At 46.2% G+C, this 21,598-nt stretch overlaps 2 protein-coding genes across 8 annotated transcripts in view; one reads left to right on the forward strand and one right to left on the reverse strand.

Annotated features, from left to right (window-relative positions):
• Nucleotides 1-3: 3 nt before the first annotated feature.
• Nucleotides 4-11,398, forward strand: Zdhhc16 (zinc finger DHHC-type palmitoyltransferase 16). Of its 4 annotated transcripts, none has more exons than XM_031390333.1 (11): nt 4-232; nt 4,822-5,069; nt 5,187-5,381; nt 5,519-5,607; nt 5,990-6,018; nt 6,571-6,704; nt 6,826-6,873; nt 7,651-7,736; nt 8,709-8,832; nt 9,119-9,189; nt 10,884-11,398. In XM_031390333.1, exons 2-11 carry the CDS (start codon nt 4,827-4,829, stop codon nt 10,996-10,998), a joined length of 1,134 nt encoding a protein of 377 aa, XP_031246193.1. In that variant the 5' UTR covers nt 4-232; nt 4,822-4,826; the 3' UTR covers nt 10,999-11,398. The 4 variants fall into 4 exon arrangements, with proteins under 4 accessions (XP_031246193.1, XP_031246191.1, XP_031246194.1 ...); XM_031390331.1 differs by having other exon boundaries at nt 4-228; XM_031390334.1 differs by lacking the exon at nt 6,826-6,873 and having other exon boundaries at nt 5-228.
• A 154-nt stretch (nt 11,399-11,552) lies between these two features.
• Mms19 (MMS19 homolog, cytosolic iron-sulfur assembly component) overlaps nt 11,553-21,598 on the reverse strand; it is a 37,873-nt gene continuing 27,827 nt past the window's right edge. For 3 of the 4 annotated variants that reach the window (XM_031390327.1, XM_031390329.1, XM_031390330.1), the window contains 15 exons: nt 21,236-21,336; nt 20,982-21,131; nt 19,673-19,828; nt 18,007-18,106; nt 17,282-17,384; nt 17,087-17,155; nt 16,777-16,903; nt 15,611-15,711; nt 15,141-15,197; nt 14,258-14,444; nt 13,076-13,158; nt 12,802-12,966; nt 12,672-12,731; nt 12,009-12,109; nt 11,553-11,931 (listed from right to left, as the gene is read on the reverse strand). In XM_031390327.1, the coding sequence (XP_031246187.1) occupies nt 11,904-11,931; nt 12,009-12,109; nt 12,672-12,731; nt 12,802-12,966; nt 13,076-13,158; nt 14,258-14,444; nt 15,141-15,197; nt 15,611-15,711; nt 16,777-16,903; nt 17,087-17,155; nt 17,282-17,384; nt 18,007-18,106; nt 19,673-19,828; nt 20,982-21,131; nt 21,236-21,336 (1,588 nt within the window). In that variant the 3' untranslated portion in view covers nt 11,553-11,903. The remainder of the gene's footprint in view (nt 11,932-12,008; nt 12,110-12,671; nt 12,732-12,801; nt 12,967-13,075; nt 13,159-14,257; nt 14,445-15,140; nt 15,198-15,610; nt 15,712-16,776; nt 16,904-17,086; nt 17,156-17,281; nt 17,385-18,006; nt 18,107-19,672; nt 19,829-20,981; nt 21,132-21,235; nt 21,337-21,598) is intronic. The other variant, XM_031390328.1, reaches the window with a different exon arrangement.

The following is a 21,598-nucleotide window of genomic DNA, read 5'->3' on the forward strand; positions in this document are numbered from 1 at the left end:
GGGACCGATCTCTGGGCGCCGCCTTGCTGGCTCCGGGGCTCGCGCCTGCGCAGCTGGGTGGTGATGGGCGGGCGGCGGGTCTCGGTCCGCTGGCTAAGGCTGCAGGCTGAGGGCCATGGTGGGTCAGCCTTAGCTCGGCCCGGCCTGGGTCCCGAGCTGGAAGGGGAGGCAGTGAGTGGCGAACCGGGAGCCTGGATCTAATCTGGCTGATTGAGAAGCTGGCAGGAGGTAGGTAAGAGTATAGGCGCGGTTCTTTCTTCCCATCCGAATCCTCGGTGTCCAGGCCTTTAAAGTTAAGTTCCTTAAGTCTCTCTATGATTTGCCCTGTGTGGCTGTGTCCTCCTAAGTCCGAACACATCCTTAGCCCCAACTCGCCCATTTCATGAGTTTGAAGACTCAGATCCAGGGTTGGTTTTGTACAAAGTGCCAAAGTTAGTTCGAGACAGCCCAAGCTTAAGCCGATATTTTTGATCTGAGCCTATCATAGTTGGACCCTGCTGCACCTAGAGTCACAACCTTTTCCTAGTTTTGTAAAAGGACAGTTCCTTCTCTTGCAGGGAACTACTGTAGAGTGCGAGCTCCTTAACGGTGAGTGAGACGTTAGCATGCCATTCCTTCTGCTTTCTTCTTTTTTAGCATATTAGCCGGGAAAGAAGCCTTCATCAATAGAATAGTGTGCTTTATTGATGTCTGACATCGGCTTGAGGTGGCAAAGGTCACGGGAGCAGCAGCTTTGTCCGGATGACATTTGTCATGACTTTGATCTCAGTTTCATCTGTTGGCTCTGGAATTTATTCCTGTCTCCCCTTCCCTCCCTGTCAGTCAGGCTTCTCAGTTTCATCTGTTGGCTCTGAGATTTATTCCTGTCTCCCCTTCCCTCCCTGTCAGTCAGGCTTCTTTGAGATACAGATGGTGAGTTAGGGAGTGGAGTTGCCTGGTAATCTCTAATCTGGTGGCAGATGGCCACTCTGGCCTGTGGGTCCTTCTGAGAGGTGGCAGTACTTGGGGTTTGGAGCAACTATTCTGGCTTATTCCTCCTCTGTTCATTCAGGTCATCCATGCCGTCTTGCCACATTTAGATGCAAAGACTTTGCTTTTTCTGTTTCCTGAGGTAGAACTTTACGTCATTTTCTAGCCTTGTCGTTATCCTCATATCCCACTAGGCTGAGAGTGGGTAGGGTCCTGCTCTCACTCTTCGTTCATTCAAATTTGATAGGCATCTACAAGCTTTCCATTTTATATGTTTGATTTCTGGTTTGATTTGTCCTTTGGGTTGTTGTTGAGAGCTACGATTCTAATACTCATTCTACTTTGTTAGTCAGAAAGAATGAGCGCAGCAAACGCTTCAGTGTCATCACATTGGTGAGAGTGTCTTTGCTGGCTTCTGTAGAGCTGCCAGCCTTTCCCGTTCTACCTCTCTCCAGGTCACTCATTCAACAAGTATTTATTGAATACTTCTACAAGCCGGGTATTATGCTAAGATGTTTATAAGCATTTGATTTAAACCTTGGCCGTGTGTGTGTGTGTGTGTGTGTGTGTGTGTGTGTGTGTGTATGTATATATGCATGCATACACATACATTTGTATGTATAAAAATTTAAGGGTTAGAGAAGGAGGTTACAGGACTACTTACAGAAAGATTTGAACCCTAAATAGAGTATAAATGGATGAGAACTGGTCAATTGAGCCTTAAAGTAGGCATTTCACACAGAACTCAAGAATGTAAGAAGTGATTGACAGTCTGACTTCTTTTTAAAGACACGGTCTCATGTATCTCATGCTTGTCTCAGACTGGCTGTGTAGCCCTCAGACTCTGTGTAGCCAAGGATGATTTTGATCTTTTAATCCTCTTGCCTCCAGATGTACACCCATGCCCAGTTTTGAGGATTCTTATTTATTTTTTTAGACAGAGTATCACACTATGTTTTAGACAAGGTCTCTTAAAAGTTCCAGGACTGATTGTCTTGGAAACTCACTCTGTAGACCAGGCTGGCCTCTGCCTCCTAAGTGCCGAGATTAAAGGCGTGTGCTACCTACCACCACTCGGCCTCATTCTTTTCTACATTTCCTGTTAATTGTTGAAGCTTCATAGGAGGCGATGGGAAAGCTGCTGTCTTACCCTGCTGCAGGGGCTACTGGGCTTTCCCCCATTACGCCTCAGTCTTCTTGCAGGCTTTTTTTTTTTGGCAGCTTCATTTCACCTTTAGGTTTCCGAGATTGTGGAAGGAGATCATTAACTATTTTTGCAAAGCCTTTTAAAGTGGGGTTGAGCCAGGATGCAAGGAGAGTACATTACTCCAGTTACTGAACTGAAACCCATCTCCACAGCAGAGTAGCTGCTGGGTCATGAGCTGCCTGTTAAATAAGTCAGTGAGGTTGCTGAAGGCAAAGCAGTATTCCTTATCCATCGTTAAAACAGATTATTTTTACACAGCTAATGAGACCATCATGGAAAGTCTCTTGGTGTCTCTGTGTCCACAGCTATGTTCATTGCCTGGGCAGTGAGCTTTTCCTGTGTTATAGAAGCAGTGCTGAGAGAGGCAGCTTAGTGCCTGGGAATCTTCCGGTCAAGAGCATCAGTCACAGAAATGCTACTTAGAGAAGACCTGGAAAAGCTCCCAAGAGGGCAGGACCCTCCCACCACTGTCTCATACTCTGAATACCTGAAGTTAACTTGGTTGCTATACCCCGAGAATAAGACTGGAGTGAAACTGGAGACAAAGTATCTTATTTCATGCAAGTGGTGGTTGACTGTTCTTACAAGGAACAAGGAATTCTCTCATCTGGCTGGCTTATGACCTCAGCCCAGTTAGAGTAGGAACACCCAGATAGGACCAGGAGAGTTCTAGTTACCGGGTCCTGTGTATTACAGAGCAAGCAGGAAATCCTGGGTCCCCTTGCCTCTTACCCGTACCCCTTACCTATGGTGAGACAGGCAGCTTTGTTTATATTGCTTAAGTTTCACTCTGTGTCTGTGTAGACAGGTTATCTCCAGAAAACCTTAAGGGAGCTGAGGAGATTGCTCAGCTGGTGAAGTATTTGCCCATAAGCATGATGACCTAAGTTTGATGCCACAGAACTCACGTAAAAAGACAAGTATGTCTGCAGTCCTAGGGCTGGAGAGGCAGAGACTGGTGAATCACTGGAGCTTATTTAACTGAATTGCTGAGTTTCAGGTTTGATGAACCTTATCTCAAAAAAAAAAAAAAAGAAGTATCTGTAGCTTGGCTGGTGTACTGGGGGGCTGAAGAGAGGGCTTCTGGCACACTTCACAGTACCTGCCGTGCGTCATTATTATTTTGTTTGTTTGTTTGTTTTGAGATATTGGTTCTCTTTGTAACATTAGCTGTCCTGGAACTCACTCTGTAAGCCAGGTTAGTACTGAACTTAGAAATGGACCTGCTTCTGCCTCCCAAGTGCTGGGTTAAAGGCACAGTCACCATGCCAGTCAAATACTCTATTCTTGCCAAAGACTCAGCACACACAGCAGCTCACAGCCATCTAAAAGCTCCAAGGCACCAGACACCCTCCTCTGGCCTCTGGGCACTGGGCACGCATATGGTACTGTTGCAGGACATTTGAGCACACTGTGAACCTCAAGATTGTGTTATTTACTGAAAAAAACTTTCTAGTTGTGGTGTGGCTCAGCCTTAGCCTTAGCACACACTTTTAATCTTTTTTTTTGGGGGGGGGGGGCGTTTCGAAACACCTGTGTAGCCCTGGCTGTCCTGGAACTTACTCTGTAGCCTTGAACACAGAAGTCCGCCTGTCTCTGCCTCCCAAGTGCTGGGTTTAAAGGCATGTGCCACCACTGCCCAGCCACTTTTAACTCTAGCTAGAATACAGACACACGCTTAGCACACACCTTTAATCCCAAACAATGAATTGAAGTTGGTGTAGAAGGAAGCATCCATATTTGAAAGTGATGTCTAATTGAGTGGCAGACAAAGTGATGAGTCAGAGAAAGATTTGACAGGATAGGATCTGCCAACTCTTATGAGGGGAGGACAGGGAAACTACTTAAGAGAGCAGTGCAGAGAGAGGAAGGAGGCAGTTTTATTGGGTCAGTTTTACAGAAACAGGTTGGAGAGAGAGAACAAGCTAGACATAAGTAAAGACAGAACGAACCAGAGAATGAGAAGGAGGCAGAAGATTGAAGGTTAGAATATACTGCCAAAGTTAGTACGAAGCCATGCTGAGTAATTTAGAAGAAGCCAAGAGTTTGGAGCCAGAACAGCTGAGTTGAACCAGCCAGGATCAGAATCAGTGATAGGTCTCAGGCTGAAAACATTCTAGGCCTAGATTAGATTGTATGGAGGCTAGAAGCTTCCAGGACTAGGCCTAGGTTAGCAAATGGAAGGGAGACAACAACTACTTCAGGCCAATATCATAGTATACTTACATGCAGGCAAACATTCATAAAATAAAAATTTTAAAGAAGTATGTGGAGAGTGACTAGGAAAGAGATACCTGATACCCATGTCTGGCCTCCACATGTGTGCTGGACACATAGAAAAAAAACTCTGACTTGAAACTGTTTCTCTCTACTGTGGCCCTTCAGGTGTAAATTACCTGGGATTTGCTGCATAGTCATGTAGTATAATGTAAATATGACTTTTGTAGGCTCAGAACCTTCAGTCCCTGCATCCTGTAATATGGTTGAAATAATGACACTGGAAATTCTGTAGAAAAGTGACCTTTTCTATTTTCATAGCTGATGACGGGCCTAATTGAGAAGTCCTCTAACTTGATGCTTTGGGGCCTTCTCACTGTTAGAGTAGGGTGAGGTATGGCTCAAGCTGGATCCTTATACTCTCCTAGGAGCCATGCGGGGCCAGCGAAGTCTGCTCTTGGGCCCAGCCCGCCTCTGCCTTCGTCTCCTCCTGCTCCTGGGCTACCGGCGTCGATGCCCACCTCTGCTCAGGGGCCTGGTACAGCGCTGGCGTTATGGCAAGGTTTGCCTGCGCTCCCTGCTCTACAATTCCTTTGGGGGCAGTGACACTGCTGTTGATGCTGCATTTGAGCCTATCTACTGGCTGGTGGACAATGTGATCCGCTGGTTCGGAGTGGTAAGTGATAGTGCTCTAAGAGCCAGGAAAGGGGATGTTTTCTGGGGAGAGGGTTGTTTCTGACAGACTTACACCGAGTCTTCCTGGGTATCTTCTTGACCTCACTGGTGTTGGCAGGTGTTTGTGGTGCTGGTGATCGTGCTGACTGGGTCCATCGTGGCCATTGCCTATCTGTGTGTCCTGCCCCTCATCCTCCGAACCTACTCAGTACCACGGCTCTGCTGGCATTTCTTCTATAGTCACTGGAATCTGATCCTCATCGTCTTCCATTACTACCAGGCCATCACCACTCCTCCTGGATACCCACCCCAGGTGGGACCCCACAGGGCATGGGGAGGAACAGAGCATGCTATGGTAGCATGCTATGGGATGGAGAATGACTTGGGATCTTTTGAGGCAGAAATCTTATCCTGCTATAGTGGTCAAAATGTTCTTCTCAATTTGCACAGGGCAGGAATGACATTGCTACTGTCTCCATCTGTAAGAAGTGCATTTATCCCAAGCCAGCCCGAACACACCACTGCAGCATCTGTAATAGGTGGGTCTCAGCTTTGCTCTGAACCTCATTTGAGGCTCTTTTGCTGTAGCCCTAGGGCAAAACCTGGCCTTGGAGTTAGTTAATTGTGTATCAGAGTATCTGTTAAGATGTAGTTAGGCCCTCGGCTTCCCATCTGCTGACACCTAGTCCTCAGTGTGATCTATGAGGGAGGCATTACTGTCACTTGTACAAACTGAGGCACGGGATGTTTCCTTGTCAGTAGCCAATAAATGACAGAACTGTGTTTGAAGGAAGGCCTGGCTGTCTTCAAAGTCTGTGCCCTTTCCACCTCAGCAGGATGCTGGTCCTAGTAGGAAAGGATTGTCACTGACATCTCAAGATCCTTGGCCACCGTAACAGAGCCTGTGTCCCTCCCTCACAGGTGTGTGCTGAAGATGGATCATCACTGCCGTATCCTTTTGCTCTCTTCAGCCAAGACCTTCGGTTTAACCACAGAGCATTTCACGGGGTTCATGGTCATGAGCTCCACATTCCTCACTAGCATCAATCCAGAGAATAATGGCTCATGAGAAGTTAGAGAAGAGGCATTGTGGGGGGGTGGGGCGCCCCATTTTTTGGGAGGAGCAGAATGTTTACAGGCTTTCTAGAATGGATTTTGGAGGAGAAAGGAATTTTCTGGCATGTCTTTTGTGGAGAATCAAAAGGTGTTTGGGCATCTGTGGCTGAAGATGCCAGACAGAACTGTGGGTCCCATTTTGACTTTCTATGCAGATGGTTAACCTGAGTTAGGTTGGATATGTGCAGGTGGCTAAGGTTTCCTGGTGGCATCCAGAAGCCCTGAAAAGCTTAGACAGTTTCTACCTGACCCTTGGGAAGCTGTCTTCTGTTTTCTTGCCTTTGTGCTGATGCCTGTGGGTGATGTCTTGAAGTAAGGATGAGTTGTAGGGGCCTTGGACACCCCCAAATTATATTTGATCTTGTCCTTAATCATTCCTCCACCAGCTTGGCTAAACAATTGTGTGGGCCACTATAACCATCGCTACTTCTTCTCTTTCTGCTTTTTCATGACTCTGGGGTGTGTCTACTGTAGCTATGGAAGTTGGGACCTTTTCCGGGAGGCTTATGCTGCCATCGAGGTGAGCCCATGGCTAGGAAGAGGGTAATTCAACATAGCAGAAACCTTTCCCAAGGAATTACTTGGTAGCCCCCTGTCTTAGAGGTCTGAGAGTATAACCCACACTGTTTTCATCCCCTTAGAAAATGAAACAGCTTGACAAGAACAAACTACAGGCAATTGCCAACCAGGTGGGCAGTCTCCACTCCATTGCCTCCTGCTGCTCAGGCCTGAGGGTTAAGAGTTACTAATCAACTGGGCCTGCTACTTTAGTAACATAGGCTGGCTGCCAGATCAGGCCAGCCGTTTCTGAGGAAGCTTTCATGGGTAGACTGAATAGCCTGAGGGCAAGCTGGAAGTCTTTAGTAATCTTTGCCATCAACACTTCTTTGGGTTGAGCTTGGTCTCTGCCTTCATGGTGGCCTGAGCAGCAAGGGGGTCTATGTTGGTCTGTGTAATGGGGTTCCAGGGGACAGATCCAGGCTGCTCTGGCAGCTTTGGGATTACCCCACCGACACACACCTGTTCGTTTTAGGAACCCCTTATCCTGTGCACTTCTTGGACTTTTCTATTGCACTCTTGTTGCTTTTTCAGAGTCCTGCTTCCCTCTTCCCCATTAGTCCAAGCCAGGTATAGATCTACCTTTTGTGGGTGTAGCCACATAGTGAAGGATGTGGCTGGCTAGAGGCTGGAGTGGCTTCCCCTGGAGTCCCATTACTGCTGGCAAGCTACAGGCTCAGAGTTAGCTCCTCCTGTGCTTGGCTGTCTACCCACTGTCTGTCCGTGATGGTGCCACAGGGCTTGGTCCCCCATCTGCCTGCTGGTCTCATTTCCTCTGTGGCTTTAATCCCCACTTTTACCTGCCTGGTTTTGTATTAATTCCTGCCTGTAGGTGCTTGGGGTTCTGGTGAAAGTTGCTGGAGTCTGGCAGAGCAAGGGAGCCAGGCTTTGCTGTTTTCTTTTTGTAGACGTACCACCAGACTCCACCACCTACCTTCTCCTTTCGAGAAAGGATAACTCACAAGAGTCTTGTCTACCTCTGGTTCCTGTGCAGGTATTTAACTCTCAGTTTTGATAGTTCCCCTATGGTCCTCTCCTCCCTCTGGGTTCTCTGTGTAGCCCTGGCTGTCCTGGAACTAGCTCTGTACCAAAGGCTGGCCTTGAATTCCTAGAGATCCAACTGCTGTTGCTTCCTGAGTGCTGGGAGTACTGCCTAGCTGAGTTTGGTAATTTTAAGGGAGGGCAGCATTAAGAAAAACCTTTTTAGCCTGGTAGTGGTGGCACACACCTTTAATCCCAGGCAGAGGCAGGAGGATTTCTGAGTTCAAGGCCAGCCTGGCCTACAGAGATAGTTCCAGGACAGCCAGGGCTACACAGAGAAACCCTGTCTCAAAAAAACAAAACAAAACCCCAAAAAAACAAAAAACAAAAAAAAACAAAAAAGAAAGAAAAAGAAAAATCTTTTTAGATGTCATTGTCCTGGTCTGAGGCTGGCAATGAGTGCTTTTCTTATATATTTGGGGGGGGGGGGGCAGAGAACAATAGAATGTGACTATTAAGTACCAATAATACAATCATGCTTGTTATATGCCAAGGTTAAGTGAAGCTCTTGTTCCTATCCAAAAAGTACATAGCTCTGTTCACCGAGAAGGGCAATCACAAACTTCGGAGTAGTTGGATTTGTTCTACAGTGCCCAGCTAGGAGTTGCACAGTTGGAATATGAATTTCTGACAACCAAGCTCAACCCCTCATGCTTATATGAGCCTTCACTATCTTTCAAGCATGGGCATTTGAAGAAAGTCCACATTTTTCTCAGTGGTAGACCTATTTCCCCATATTCCTTTCCATACCACTTTTCTCCAGCCTACTTTAATAAATCTCTAAAAGGTAGAATATGTGCGCACCTAGGCCATATATGAGGACATCAGGAAAATGATGCAGAGAGGCTATGAGCCAGTCATAACCACAAGCTTGCCTTCCCCCTCTGTCTTCCAGCTTCTAAGTTCTATCAATTTTGCCTCTTAGTTCTGTGGCCCTGGCCCTGGGTGCCCTAACCATGTGGCATGCTGTTCTCATCAGTCGGGGTGAGACGAGCATTGAAAGGCATATCAACAAGAAGGAGAGACGCCGGTTACAAGCCAAGGGCAGGGTGAGTGAAGAAGGGACTTGGGTGAGCAGGTGGATTGTATAATAAACAGGCCACTGTCAGGGCTGACTTAGACAAGTTTCTAGTTTTTCGTTTAGTTTGTTTTAAAGCTGGGTCCCATTACGTAGTGCTGGCTGGCCTGGAATGCCCAGTGGGATCAAAGGCATGCATCACCACAACCAGCCAACAGATGTCTTAAAAGCTAGACTTTGCTTATAGGAACTCTGTCAGCTCCAAGGTGAGAAGGTGATTAAGTAGAAGAGTAGCAATATATTTTTCTTGTCTCTAGGTATTTAGGAATCCTTACAACTACGGCTGCTTGGACAACTGGAAGGTGTTCCTAGGTGTGGATACAGGAAGGTACGTAAGAGACAGGGCAGTGTTGTGAACAGAACTATGATGGGGAGGTGGTCCACACCCAGGAGCAGAGATAGTAACTGAGCTGAAGCTAAAGACAGTGCTGTGGAACCAAACTCCCACAACAAGGAAGTAGTCTGTCCACAAAAGCAGAGACCGGTTAGTGCCCCGGAGGAGCCTGCAATTAGATTTCATCTTCAGGAATAGCCACATGTGACCAGCTTTTTGTTATATACTTAGAATAACTACCATTTTATTTGAACCATTGGGGCCTGAGGCTAAAACTTTTTAAAGAAAATAATTTGTATGAGTTTTTTTTCTTGTTTTTGTGTTTCTTTTTATTCTTATTATTTATTTTATGTGTATGAGTATACTGTAGCTGTATAGATGGCCATGAGCCATCGTGTGGCTGTTGGTAATTGAACTCAGGATGGTCCCGCTTGCTTTGGCCCCACTCACTCGGGTGTAGTACACTGTAGCTGTCTTCAGATGCACCAGAAGAGGGTGTCAGATCTCATTACAGTGGTTGTGAGCCACCATGTGGTTGCTGGGATCCGAACTCAGGACCTTCGGAAGAGCAGTTAGTGCTCTTACCTGCTGAGCCATCTCACCAGCCCTTTTTTTATTTTTTTTGAGACAGGGTTTCTCTGTGTAGCCCTGGCTGTCCTGGAACTCACTCTGTAGACCAGGCTGGCCTTGAACTCAGAAATCCGCCTGCCTTTACCTCCCAAGTGCTGGGATTAAAGGTATGCGCCACCACCGCCCAGCTGAGTATTTTTTTCTGTATACATGTATGCACAATATGTCCATGCCTGGTACTGAGGTCAGGAGAGGGCACTAGGAATCAAAACTGGGCCTCTGTATACGCAACAAGTACTCGACTGCTGAGCCGTCTCTCCAGCCCCTAACACTGTGCTTTAAAAGGTAGGTTTCAAGACGACTAAAGTAGAGCTTGTAGGTAGGCACTGCACCTGGAGCTCAAGCCAACAGTGTGAGACTGAGGTAACCTACAGCAATGTGTGAGACTAGCTCTGTCCAGTCCGAGTTTTTTAAACTGCACTCTACTAGGCCAGGCATGATTATGTACATCTGTAATCCCATCACTTGGAAGGCACAGGCAGAGGATCAGGGGTTTGGTGACTTTGCCTCCCTCACCCCGTGCTTACCCCTGACAGTTACTGAGGGTAGCAGCAATCAGATGAATTTGTGTAAGTTTTTCTCTTCCTCCTTTGCCCCATCATCACTGCATTCCCACCTCTATTGTGCTTGCAGTCTCTTAAAAGATTGGGACTGGTCATGGCAGTCCACACCATGGGCTGAATTCCAGCATTCAGGAGACTAGGGGAGTAGGATCAGTAATTCAAGACCAACCTGGGTTACACAGTGACACTCTATCTTAAAACAAAAATAAGTGACTTAAATTGAGAAGACAATACTTAGAGCATATCTGAACTGAACTTAAGCTGTCTCCACACATCCCAGCCTTTTTGTGCTGAAACATAAATTAAAACTTCTTATATTTCTTAAGTACTTAAGATGCCTTCAGAGCCCCAGAGGGTACAAATCTCAGACAGAATTAGATAGAGATGAGAACTGTCTTTTTTTTTTTTTTGATGTATGCTTGCTGCAGGGCAAATGGGAAGGACAACCAAGAAGTCAGAACTAAAGAGATTTTTTTCTCTGATCATTTCTCACAGGCATTGGCTGACCCGGGTGCTGTTACCTTCTAGTCACCTGCCCCATGGGAATGGGATGAGCTGGGACCCTCCTCCCTGGGTGACTGCTCACTCAGCCTCTGTGATGGCCGTGTAAGCCACAACTTGAACACTGTTCGATGTTTATTGTCTCAAGAGCTTCCAAGGGCAGCTTTTCCTGGAATCCATGACCATAAAGAGCCATCAGGCTTGCCTTAGAGTACTACACAGGGACAATCAAGACCAATCTTCTGCCACCTCAAAACAAGATGCAGTGTGGAGAAACTCAAGGACTGAAGTCCCTTTACTCAGGCAAATAAGTTTTAGCTCCAGACAAGCTCTAGGTCACAGCACTGGGGCTAGACACCATCTCTTTCACTTTGGGAAAAGATCCATCAGGTATGTTGAAATTCTGGCTTCTCAAAGGGACAAAGACACGGAGCCTATTGCCAAGGTCACTGCCATTTCTCACATGCTACAGAAGGAGCAAAAATAAAGGCATTTGATTTGTAAAGATACGTAGCTTCTCTCTGCCTTGGTGAAGGTCAGGATCAAGAAGGCCTACTGAGTGGGCATCCCGAGGGTGTCTCCTATGCCCTTATTTTGAAGAACTGGGAGCTCTTGGTATGTGCTCCTACAGCATCTGTAGAATAAGGAGTACATGTGAATCTGTCCATTACAAAAAAGTCTTTATTCTCTGGCAGGTGCACTCAGGTTACACCATCCCTAGTTCTCGAGGTCACACTCAACTGTACTGGCCCTTCAGCAGCACAGCTTCCTATTCCCAACGGGACACAGGAGAGCCCCAAGATCCAAGGTTTTCCCCAAATACAAGTCTCAGTCTCTTCAACAATCCATTAGAAATCATGGCTCTTCAAGAGTTTTTCACAGCCATGCAGGAGAGGCCCAGCATTTGTATGGCATCCATAGGAAGGCAGGTCACTGGTCTTGCCTTGTGGCATGGCTCAATAGTTAGTACTTGCAGGTTAGATTGTCAGGAGGTTTTAGACCAGGACCAAGGGCTCAGCTCCCAGGGCTCCCCAGTAGGAACCTGTAGACACGAAGAATGTTACAATACTATTCTGAGGTTCTCCTTGGTCCCACCATTCCCTTCAGCCAAAAGCTTACCATTCTCCCCTCGCTAATACTGCTTCCTTGCGCACAAGTCTCTTCTTGTCATCCAGAGGCTTGGCTAAGGCTCGGATCACCTTAGATTTGTATGGCAGTAGCTGTGAGGTCAGAAACATCATCTTAATCCTGCTGTAAGCAACAGGAAACAATGCTTCCCACACCATGCCCTAACATTCTGATGGAAGTGAAATGTGCCCAATTTTAAAGAATTGTTTATTTTATGTGTATGCCTGTGTCGTGAGGTCAGATTGGCATTGGCTCGCCTAGGGTGGACATTACAGTTAGTTGTATACTGCCACGTGGGTGCTAGAAATTAAACCTGGGTCTTGTGGAAGAACAGCCAGTGCTCCTTAGCAGTAGGCCATCTTTCCAGACCCAGTTTTCTTATTTCTTGTTTGAATGTAGGATGACTAATGTTATGAGGTGGTCAGAATTTACTAGATTCATTCTGTGCTTAGGGGGAGGGGGTGGTGGCATATCTATGCTTATCTATATGTACCATGTATGTAGTTCCTGACATACTGCACTCAGTTGGTGGCTAATCTCACTTGAAAGCAAAAAAGTATTCACCAGCTATGGCAGTATACATGAGTCAGGCCAGCTTGGATAATAGTGATTACCCTGTCTCAAACAAGCACTTCTAACTCTTCAAAGACTTACCACAGAAGTGGGTAGGCGAGTGAGAGCGTGCATACACTGCAGAGCAGCAATCCGGACAGCCTGGAACACAAATGAGGTCAGGGGATACAAAAGGGGAAATGTAATGAAGGGTGTGCTGGGCTCAACGCACCATTGAATAACTGGAGCTGAGGTTCAGGAATTTCGTAACCAGAGTATCAACATGAAGACTCATGATTTGGGGTGCTTCCAGTAGTAGGGGCTGGAGACAGCTCAGAGTGGAAAGCTGGACCACAGAGTCAGAGCAGGACAGTGCCTCCAGCAGCAAGGAAAGAAGCTAAGGAGCAATGGAAAATAGTATGCACATTATGGTCTTGCATCTCTCTCTACCAGCTGTTGCCATGGGGACAGACCCCTCCCTTGCTGAAGGTGCCTGCAGGACTTACGGTGGGCAGCTCTGGTAAAAGCACAGGCTTGGGCAGCCTGTTGAGTACATGAGACAGACCCTTCAGATAGTTTGGCTTCACATCTGCAGATAAAAAAAAGTGTGTGGGAGAAAAACTGGGGTTAGATATTCAGTTTAAGAATTCAATCTCTAACTCACATGAGTAGGTATATCAGCTTATTATAAGGTGTGGCGACTGAAGCCTACTCAGCATTCAGGAGGCTGAGGCAAGGGGATCAAAGCCAGGCTGAGCTAGTGAGATCTGCCTAAAGAGAAGGGTTGAGACTAGGGAAGATAGGTCAGGTGGCAAAGTACTTTCTCAGAAACAGGAGGACCTGAGTTTTAGTCCCATTGAACCACAGTTAAGTGCTGCTGTGCACCTGAGTGGAGACAGCACCTGGCTTGCTGGCTAGCTGATCTCACCAAAGCAGCAGGCTTGAGGTTCACTGGGAAATCCTGTCTCAAAAAACTGAAGTATAAGGGCTGGCAAGATAGCTCCTTAGGTAAAGGCCCTTGCCTTTAAGACCTAGCTCAATCCCTGGAACCCACTTGGTACAACTAACTTTTTGTCAGTTGTTGCTGACCTCCAGTTGTCTTCATGCATGGGCACGCGAGCGCGCGCGCACACACACACACCAAGTGGAAAACAAAGAACATTAATCAGGCCATCAAGATGGATCAGCAGGTCAGTGGGTAAAGGCACCTGCTGTTAAAGCCTGATGAGTGTTCCATCATTGGAAAAGCTACATGGTGGAAGGTGAGACTTCCACAGACATACTGCGGCAAGCAATTAATTTAAAAGTGTAATAGGGCTGGAGAGATGGCTCAGTGATTAAGAGCACTGACTGCTCTTCTAAAGATCCTGAGTTCAATTCCCAGCAACCACATTGTGGCTCGAAACCATCTGTAATGGGATCTGATGCTGTCTTCTGGTGTGTCTGAAGATAGCTACAGTGTGCTTACATAAAATAAATAGATCCAAAATAATGTTAATTAAAAAAGTTGTTGGATGTTGACTTCTGGCTCCCCCACACACAGTTTGGTAAGTCTCTTCAGGGAAAAGTGGGCTGGAAGTACAGCTTTGTAGGTATAGACCACAATAGAGCATCCGGGTTCTAAATGACCATAGGGGCTTAAGACCAAGAGGAGAGGTCCACATATTTGGAGATGAGCTTTCACACACCTTGGGGAGCGGCATGGAAACCTTGGACCAAAGCAGGCACATTGTCGGTGAAGAACCGCTGTCGGAACATGATCCGAACGTCAGCATGGCCAGTACGAGTCAACACATCAGTGCAGTCAGACATGAGCAGAGAGAAGCCATCAGCTGCTGCACAGCCTAGCTCTGGATCACTGAGGAGGCCCATGAGCTAGTGAAAAACAAACAAACAAACGAACCAGCCTTTTAAGTGTGCCAGAAAGAAAAATCCCAAACACCAAAGAGGATGAAAGCCTTGTAAGAATAAGAGACCAGGGGCTGGAGAGGTGGATCAGTGGTTGAGAGCACTTGCTGTTCATCCAGAGAATTTGGGTTAGGTTCCCAGAACCCACATGGTAGCTTACAACCATCCATAACTCCAGTTCCAGGGGATCTAGCAATGTCCTCTGCCCTTCTTGGGCAGCAGGGATGCATATGGCACATTCTGTATACAATGGGCACACATACAACATACACATTTTATGTATGTATGTATGTGTATATATATGTACGTGTGTAGACATGCATAGACACACACGCACATATATATGCACATTATCTCTATATCCATCCATCCATCCATCCATCCATCCATCTATCTATCATCTATCTATCTATCTATCTATCTATCTATCTATCTATCTATCTATCTATCTATCTAGACAGGGCTTCTCTATGTAGTCCTGGAACTCTTGAGGTAAACCAGGCTGGCCACAAACTCAGAGATCTGCCTGTCTCTGCCTGAGTGTTGGGACTGAAAAGCATGAGCCACCAAACCCAACAAAATTTAAATCTTTAAAAACAAACAGAGGTAAATTGTATCCAAGGCAAGTTCTTACTTAGATCAAATTATGTGTTAGAGACTTACTCGGGTGGTCAGGCAGGCACTGAGGGGATGGTACCTGAGGACTAGAGCCTTGGTTACCTGCAATCATGAAAAAGAACAATCAGGGCCTGACATTCAAACTCCACAACCCAGAGGCATTCCTGCTACATGTGGCTCAGGGTCTCTGGTGGCTTGAATGAGATGTCTGTCCTCGATAAGTCTGGCATTTGAGTACTTATAAAGTCTGGTCTTGCTGGAAGGAAGAATGTCACTGGGGGTAGGTTTTGAGGTTTCAAAAGACTTAAGTCATTCTCAGTCTCTCTCTGCCTCCTGATTTTGGATCAATATGTGAGCTCTCAGCTGTTCCTGCTGTCATGCCTTTGCTCTGCTATCACTGACTCTGACCCCCTGAGACCAGTTTAAACCCAATTAGATGCTTTCTTTTATAAGCTATCTTAGTCATGGTATTTTAACCCAGCAATAGGAAAGTAACTACTATGGTAACTCCTTACCCAGAGTAACAGTGTGAAAGCCTGGTTACGGGAAGATTCAGAGGCCAGGCCTGCCTCCACTGTGCCCACAGCGAGCTGGAGAAACTCATCCAACTGCTGCCCTAAAAGGAAGGAGGACATAATGGAGGACATAATGGTGCAATGGTGATGTAGGTTTTTCTTTAAGGATAAAGGATGTAAACTGATCCAGTGCAGAGCACCTAAGAAGCTATTAGAAGAGGACAATCAAAATGACAGAATGCCAGCAGGCAGACTATACAGCAAGGTGCAGTACTCAACACAGGGTGCTGGCCTCTGAGAGCTGTCTGCTCCAATACAGGCTCAGTACGAGAGGTGGCTCGGTACTTGGGGGTAGTAGGTGCTCCTGCAGAAGACTGCAGTTTGGCTCCAGAACCCATATGGCAGTTCTCAACCATATGCACCTCCCGTTCCAGGGGATCCAATGCCCTCCTCTGGCTCCCAAGGACACCAGGCACCCATATGGTGCACATAACAGGTAAGTTCTCATTTACAAAAGATAAGCATCTTTTCAAACCATTTCTATTATCTTTTTTTTTCTTTTTGGTTTTTTGAGACAGGGTTTCTCTGTGTAGCCCTGGCTGTCCTGGAACTCACTCTGTAGACCAGGCTGGCCTTGAACTCAGAAATCTTCCTGCCTCTGCCTCCCAAGTGCTGGGATTAAAGGTGTGCGCCACCACTGCCAGGCCATTTCTATTATCTTTAAGTATGTGTATGCAAGTGTCTGTGAGGCTATGTCCATTTGAGTGCAGGTGCTCCTACAGTCCAGAAATGTGCCATCATATTCTGGAACTGGACTTACAAGCAGTTGTGAGCGTTCAGATGTGGCTACTGGGAATTGCCCTAGGAGGACAGCATACACCTAACCCCTGAGTCATCTCTCTAGCGCCCGGACCCCCCCATAGTTTTGATAGCATCACGATGGAAGGAGATGGCAGGAGTTGAACCTCCTCCTCCTCCTCTCTTCTTGGACCCTGAAATGCTCTGCTAAAGTCTAGTCTCTGAAAAGACTGTCTGAGGACAGTAGGTGAAGATTAGTCATTATGAGCTCCTTTAAGGAAAGCAAGGATTAAATTTGTAGATTTCATCACTAGGTGGCCAAAGAAGGCTCGTGACCCAGCCCAGCCCAGCCCAGCCAAGCTCAGTACCTGGAGGCTGCTTGTTGAGGAGCCCTGCAAAGCACTTGGTGGCGGCAGTGGAGGAAAAGGGACAGCTGTGGCCACAGCTCTGCTCCAAAAGCTCCCGCATGAGTCGGTTCAGCTGAGGGATTTCCACCTACAGAAAACCTGGCCATGTAATGGACCCAGAAGACACTTGAACTCTAAGAAATACTCAATAGAAAGCAACATCAGAGTTCAGTATGGAAAAGAACTTAAGTGGGCAAGCAAAAGATAGCTTAGCCTGTGAGCTAAGCCCAGAGGTCATCTTAGTTCAAGAGTCTTAACTGTGCTCACTTACGTTTCGTGGCAGGGAGCAGACGAAAGCCGTAAGTAGAGCAACCAGCCGCCTCTGCCCAGGGGACCCATCCTATGAAGGAACAGAAGGCATGTATGTCCATATGCCCACCACAGAATGTCCTAAAAATGAAGTCTAAAGGAGGTAAACTCTAGGATATTAGACAGATATTAAACATCAGAGATATTAGACTATTACCTGGAAAGGCTGGAATTGGCCTGGGAAGCTGTTTTCAGGTAGAAAGGAGGTGTTGCCATCTAAGAAGAGGGGCACGATGCATGTGACGCTCTGTGCAGCTAGTCTGGAAACAGAGTACCAGTATCATCAAGGAGTCAGGGTATGTACACATTTGTGTGAAGGTGCCATGCTTGTCACATATTAATGTTAATTTGGTACCAAAAAATTCTATTCGAGACCCTGATGGTATAGAAATGAACCTGACTGATCAAAGCCTATCAAGACTCCTGGCCTACAATCTTGTTAGGAATTCAATGTATACTTTTAAAACAGCCCACTGGTGAGCCCAGGATTGAAAAGATAGCTCAGTGGTTAAGAGCACTTGTTTTTTCAGAGGGCTGGAATTTGGTGCCCAGAACCCACAGGGAGGCTAAGTTCTGAGGATCTGACATCTTTTTCTGTCTGCATGAGGCACTGCATGCATATGGAATACACATTTACATGCAGGTAAAACACCAATACACATGGAAGAAAAATAAACAAACCTTAAAAACCCCCAACAATCTAAACCACTAACAAAACCCATTACCCCAAGGCTCACCTAATAGTCTAGAGTGCTTTTTAAAAGATCCATCAAACTTATAAAACAACTGCCTCCACACTTCCACACAGGTTCAGTGCACTACTGGCAATGCACGCTCTGTGGCTTCTGCCCGAGACTGCTGTCCCCTCCCGGTTTTACTCACTCGGGGCTCAGATGAGTAGTGGCCGTGCCAATGACAGATGCCAACGCAGCCAAGACCTCATCCTCCAACAGTACATTTCTCAGACCTGAGGATTCCTTCTCTGCAAAGAATAAGGCCCATGTGTACACCCACAGAACCAGAAGGCCACAACTGTGCTTCAGAAACCAACTCTGACCAGGCAGTGGTGGTACACACCTTTAGTGTCAGTGGTTGGAAGGCAGAGGCAGGCAGATCTGTGAGTTCGAGGCCAGCCTGGTCTACAGAGCAAGTTCCAGGACAGCCAGGGCTACACAGAAAAATCCTTTCTCGAAGAAAAGAACATGAAATTTGGGGTCAAGGTTGCTTGTAGTATCAGCTTTACAAGGCTGAAGCAGGAGTGTGGGCTTGAGGTCAAGACTGGGCTAAATAGTAAGACTAGTAAGGAAAAAGGAATTCAAAGTAGCTCTTCCTAGTGTGTGTGTAGGGGAGGGTTTATGCACTTGACTGCAGTGTCCTGTCCTCGTGTGTGTGTGTGTGTGTGTGTGTGTGTGTGTGTGTGTGTGTAGGGGAGAGTTTATGCACCTGATTGCAAGCGTCCTCATATTCCCCTGGAGCTAGAGTGGCAGGTGGCTATGGGCTACCCATGTGTTGGGAACTGAGCACAGGTTCCCTGGAAATGTAGCCAGCACTTTTAACTACTGAGCTACTCTCCAGCCCCTAATATTTCAGGCTATTTTTTTTCTTCCTTTGGAGACAAGGTATCATCATATAGTACTAACTAGTCTGGAACTTGCTATATAGACCAAGCTGGCTTCAAACTCACAGGAGATCCACCTAACTTTGCCTATTGAGTGCTGTGGGGATTAAAGACATATGTAGCTACCATGCCTTTTTTTTTTTTTTTTTAAATAGTATCTCATGTAGTGTGGGCTAAACCCGAACTCCTGATCCTCCTGCCTCCACTTTCCACTGGGATTACTGGAGTATTCCACCACACTGGTGAAAACCAGTAAATTTAATGTACCCTGAACAAATGCTATGGGCTTAAAGCCTCAAAGGAAGGTAATGGCTACACTTGATCTGACATAGGACATGGGACTATGAACACTATACTGTGCTTATGGTAGGCAGCAGTGGAAAACAAGGCTGGCTAATATGGACAGTCTTGGCACTGTAAGTAGAAATGTTGGCCTTCCAAAAATTTTATGACGTGCTTATTTTTATTGAGTCTTTTTTATAAGTAACTATCATGCAACGAATGATACTGTCACATTATCATTAATCCTTATCAATAACCTGTGATCATACAATATGTCACCACACACACACACACATACACACACACACACACACACACACACACACGCTGCTTGAGTCTGCATGTTGTAGTAAGGAAGGAGCATTCAGATAAGATATCTTGTAAAGTTAGCAAGCTGAAGACGAAACCCATGTAGACCTACTGGACTCCAAAGCTCAATCCTTATAAATTAATTGTATAGCAATTACAATGTGCATCCCTTTGACTGATCCTATTACTACTCGATTCTGGTTACTGTCACTGTTCATTACAGTGGGATTTGTGCTTGACAGTACAATATACAGTGACAGCAATACCCAGGAGGAGGTAGTGCTGTCCAATGCTAGTAGAAAGCCAACCTGCCAGAGGATGGAAGCAGAGAAAACTCACCTGGCATTGAAGCCTGCACAGCCAGTGCAAACAGGCAGGGTACAGCTGTCTTGTGGAAATACCAGTAGCTCTCAGGTTCCTGCTGGCATTTTCCTGCCACCTGCTGGAGACTCTGACAGACAGCAACAACTTCACTGGACTCTGTAACCATATTCCCTGTGGAGGGCAAAGTCAGGATTCTCCTTAGGGTTTTCTCTAAAGCACTTCCAGGTATTTTCTTTTTTAAAATAATAAAAAAATGTCTATGGGTGTTTTGCCACCATGTGCATGTCTGTGTATCATGTGCATGCTTAGTGCCAACAAAAACCAGAAGAGAGCATCAGGGTCCCCGTGACTGTAGTGACAGACAAGTATGAGTTGCCACGTGGGTTCTAGGAATTGAACCAGGGTCCTCTGGAAGGGTTTTATCTATCCAAGATGACCACACATTTCTGATCTTCCTGCCTTGACATCTGAGTGCTGGTGTACAGGCAGGTAAGACCTTGGCTACTTAATGCAGTGCTGGGGATGTGGCCCAGTGTTGTACACATTCTAGACAGTGCTCTACCAACTAAGCTACATGCCCAGCTCACGGTGCAACTTTTATACACACAGATATAACAGGAGCTCTAAAATAGAACTGCTGGGTCAGAAAATGTGTATGTGTGTAATTCTAGAAGAAGAGTAGCTCATTCATTTTTTTGAAGATAATGAGACTGACTGGGTTAGACTGAGATCCAAATTATCAGAATTTTCTCTTTCATTTTTTTTTTAAAGTTTACCATGTCCAGAAGAAAGAAAAATATTTTATGTTTCAAATATTGATTACCAGAGCCTGGAAAAGAAGTGGAAGGGAGAACAGGTAGAGGAGAGATACTGGGTGCCACAAAGAATTAGAATAACTTTTGTGGGTGTGTATGGTCTTTGAATCAGCTACAAGGACGAGCCAGGAAGCCCCAAGGATCCTCCCAAGAGATATAGTGTTCAATAGGGTAACTAAGGATGACAACTGTTTCTTGAATATTGCAAAATACCAAATAGAAATGATTCTCAAGACTGCCAAGACACAAAAAGGGCTGATATGTGAGCTAACAGGTACATGACTTTCTTTCTTGTGGTGTATTTGTATGAAATGTCAAACTGTACAACCATAAATGTACATCCGCTTATTATATAGCTATATTAATATTACTATATATACAATCACTACGTATCACTACGTATTAAAGAGCTTACTATGCCAATGTTCTGTGCAACTACAATCATAATGTACAGGCCCTAGTCCAGTTTCATTTAGCCCTGCCCCTTGATGAGTATTACTGGTAATTACCTTTGTTTGCTTGACAGAGATGCTGCAGTAGCAGAGGCAGTGTCTCCTTGACAATGCTGGGATGTGTTGAAACAGCTGACAAAGCTTGCAGACAGCAGAAATGCCGGGAACATTTGGTGGGACCATCCACTCTAGCCACATCTGACTCCCCTGAAAACAATTGGTGAGATAAGTTGTCCCTATGTGATGGTATAAGGCCCTCCTCAGAAAGCCCCGCTGGCTGGCAAGGGCGGACCACAGGTCAGCACTTGTACCTTTATGCAGCTCCTCAGCAAGCTTGGGTAGCAGGTGGCTGCTGAAGGCTCCAGGATACAGAGTGGCCAGAGTTCCTGATGCCTCCAGTGCTGCCACCCTACTGAGGACAGAGAACAGCACTGGCTGAACCTTGGCACATCATTCTTTCCCCAAGGCCCGAGAGCAGGAAGATCCAGGAGAATGGGCTCTCATAGCTACCTTGCTTTTGTATTGTTTTTGTATTTTTTTCTTGTTTGAGACAGGGTTTCTCTCTGTAGCCCAAGCTGTCCTAGAACTTACTCTGTAGAGTAGGTTGAGCTCAAACTCACAGAGATCTGCCTTCCCCTGCCCTCTGAGTGCTAGGATTAAAGGCTTGTGCCACT

Source organism: Mastomys coucha, unplaced genomic scaffold, assembly GCF_008632895.1.
Source record: "Mastomys coucha isolate ucsf_1 unplaced genomic scaffold, UCSF_Mcou_1 pScaffold21, whole genome shotgun sequence".
NCBI classification, from domain to species: Eukaryota; Metazoa; Chordata; class Mammalia; order Rodentia; family Muridae; genus Mastomys; species Mastomys coucha.